The following is a 1314-nucleotide window of genomic DNA, read 5'->3' as shown; positions in this document are numbered from 1 at the left end:
AAGAGAAAATCAAACGCGTGATATATTTTTGTGAGTTATCTCAATATTAAAATATCAAATATGCTCTTCAGTTTTTGTTTATTTTTTTGAAATGGCCGGAACTTATTAAAAATAGTATAACCGTACAAATATAATTTAACTGAACTAATTTTTTTAGGTTACCGTGATATTAATACGAAATTTCCACCATCGTTAATGATTAATCTCCGTCAAAAAACATGTGAGGCACATAAGGTGGATTATCCTCGGGAAAAAAAGAAGTTTAAAGACCAATTTTGAAAAATAATAATGGTTAAACTAAAAGGATTTGCCAAAAAATTTACTCTGTACTCTATTGCGAATAAATTGAAGCAGAGAAGGTAAAATCAAATTGTGGATGGAGAAAAGAATTTACATTTCAAAAAAAAAAAAAAACCTCACCATGATTTGCACATATCAATCACAATCATCATGTGGATATTTCCTAATAATAATTAACATCTTATCATCATCACTTGCAAAAAATTACAAAGTGAAATTTCCACCACCACCATCATCAAAGGAGAAGGGGCACAACTACACCTAAATATTTAATTTTTTTATATATACTTTTACTTTTTGTTATTAAATAGATGAAAAGAGATGTTATGAAGAAGTTATATTACAAGCTGTTGATTTGGATTTATCAAGTATAGACCACATAACATGAACATCTTCATAACCGCATGCCATGACTTCACCATGTAGATCCATTACACGATTCTCTTGTTCTGTTCAATCATATATAAAAATCAATTAATCAATTAATTAATTAATTATCAATACATGAACATGATATTAATCAATATGATGATAGCCCACAAGAGCTATAGGTTAAGATAATTAGAGACACAAATTTTTAAGATTTCATACCTATTTGAGATTTCTTTTGGTCCCTTTGTTGTGGTTGGTTAAAGAAAGTGCAAGCTTTCTTGAATGGTGTTGCAATAGTCTTTTTCCAAGAAGCCATATTATGAATTAAGCCTTTGAATTTGATTTTGGTTTTGGTGCTAGAAAATAGAAAGTAGTTCTCTTTGCAATAGTATTATTCTCAAGGGCTTATATATACTATGGAGAGGATGTCTATGTAGGATAATTATAATAATATTTATAATAAACAATGGGTTGAGTTAGGTCTAATGTAATATTTCTAATATGCTATCGTTTTTTCTTGTAAAATTTGTTGGATCACCTGCTATTAAGTTTCTGTTATCGGACCATCCATTATTTACATCAACACATGAAGTTCAATAGTGTTGAACGTGAGAGAATGTATTAAGTTCAGTCTAATCCGGC

General features: G+C 29.1%; 1 protein-coding gene across 1 annotated transcript; it reads right to left on the bottom strand.

The window, feature by feature from the left end:
* Positions 1-464: 464 nt before the first annotated feature.
* On the bottom strand, positions 465-1079 carry LOC123909483. Its single transcript, XM_045960324.1, has 2 exons — positions 892-1079; positions 465-749 (listed from the first exon to the last, which is right to left on the bottom strand). The coding sequence occupies exons 1-2, from the start codon at positions 986-988 to the stop codon at positions 625-627; spliced, it is 222 nt and encodes a 73-aa protein (XP_045816280.1). The 5' UTR covers positions 989-1079; the 3' UTR covers positions 465-624.
* Between the last annotated feature and the right edge of the window lie 235 nt (positions 1080-1314).

Source organism: Trifolium pratense, linkage group LG2 (genome assembly GCF_020283565.1).
Source record: "Trifolium pratense cultivar HEN17-A07 linkage group LG2, ARS_RC_1.1, whole genome shotgun sequence".
NCBI classification, from domain to species: domain Eukaryota; kingdom Viridiplantae; phylum Streptophyta; class Magnoliopsida; order Fabales; family Fabaceae; genus Trifolium; species Trifolium pratense.
This window is presented reverse-complemented; position numbering and strand designations above follow the sequence as displayed.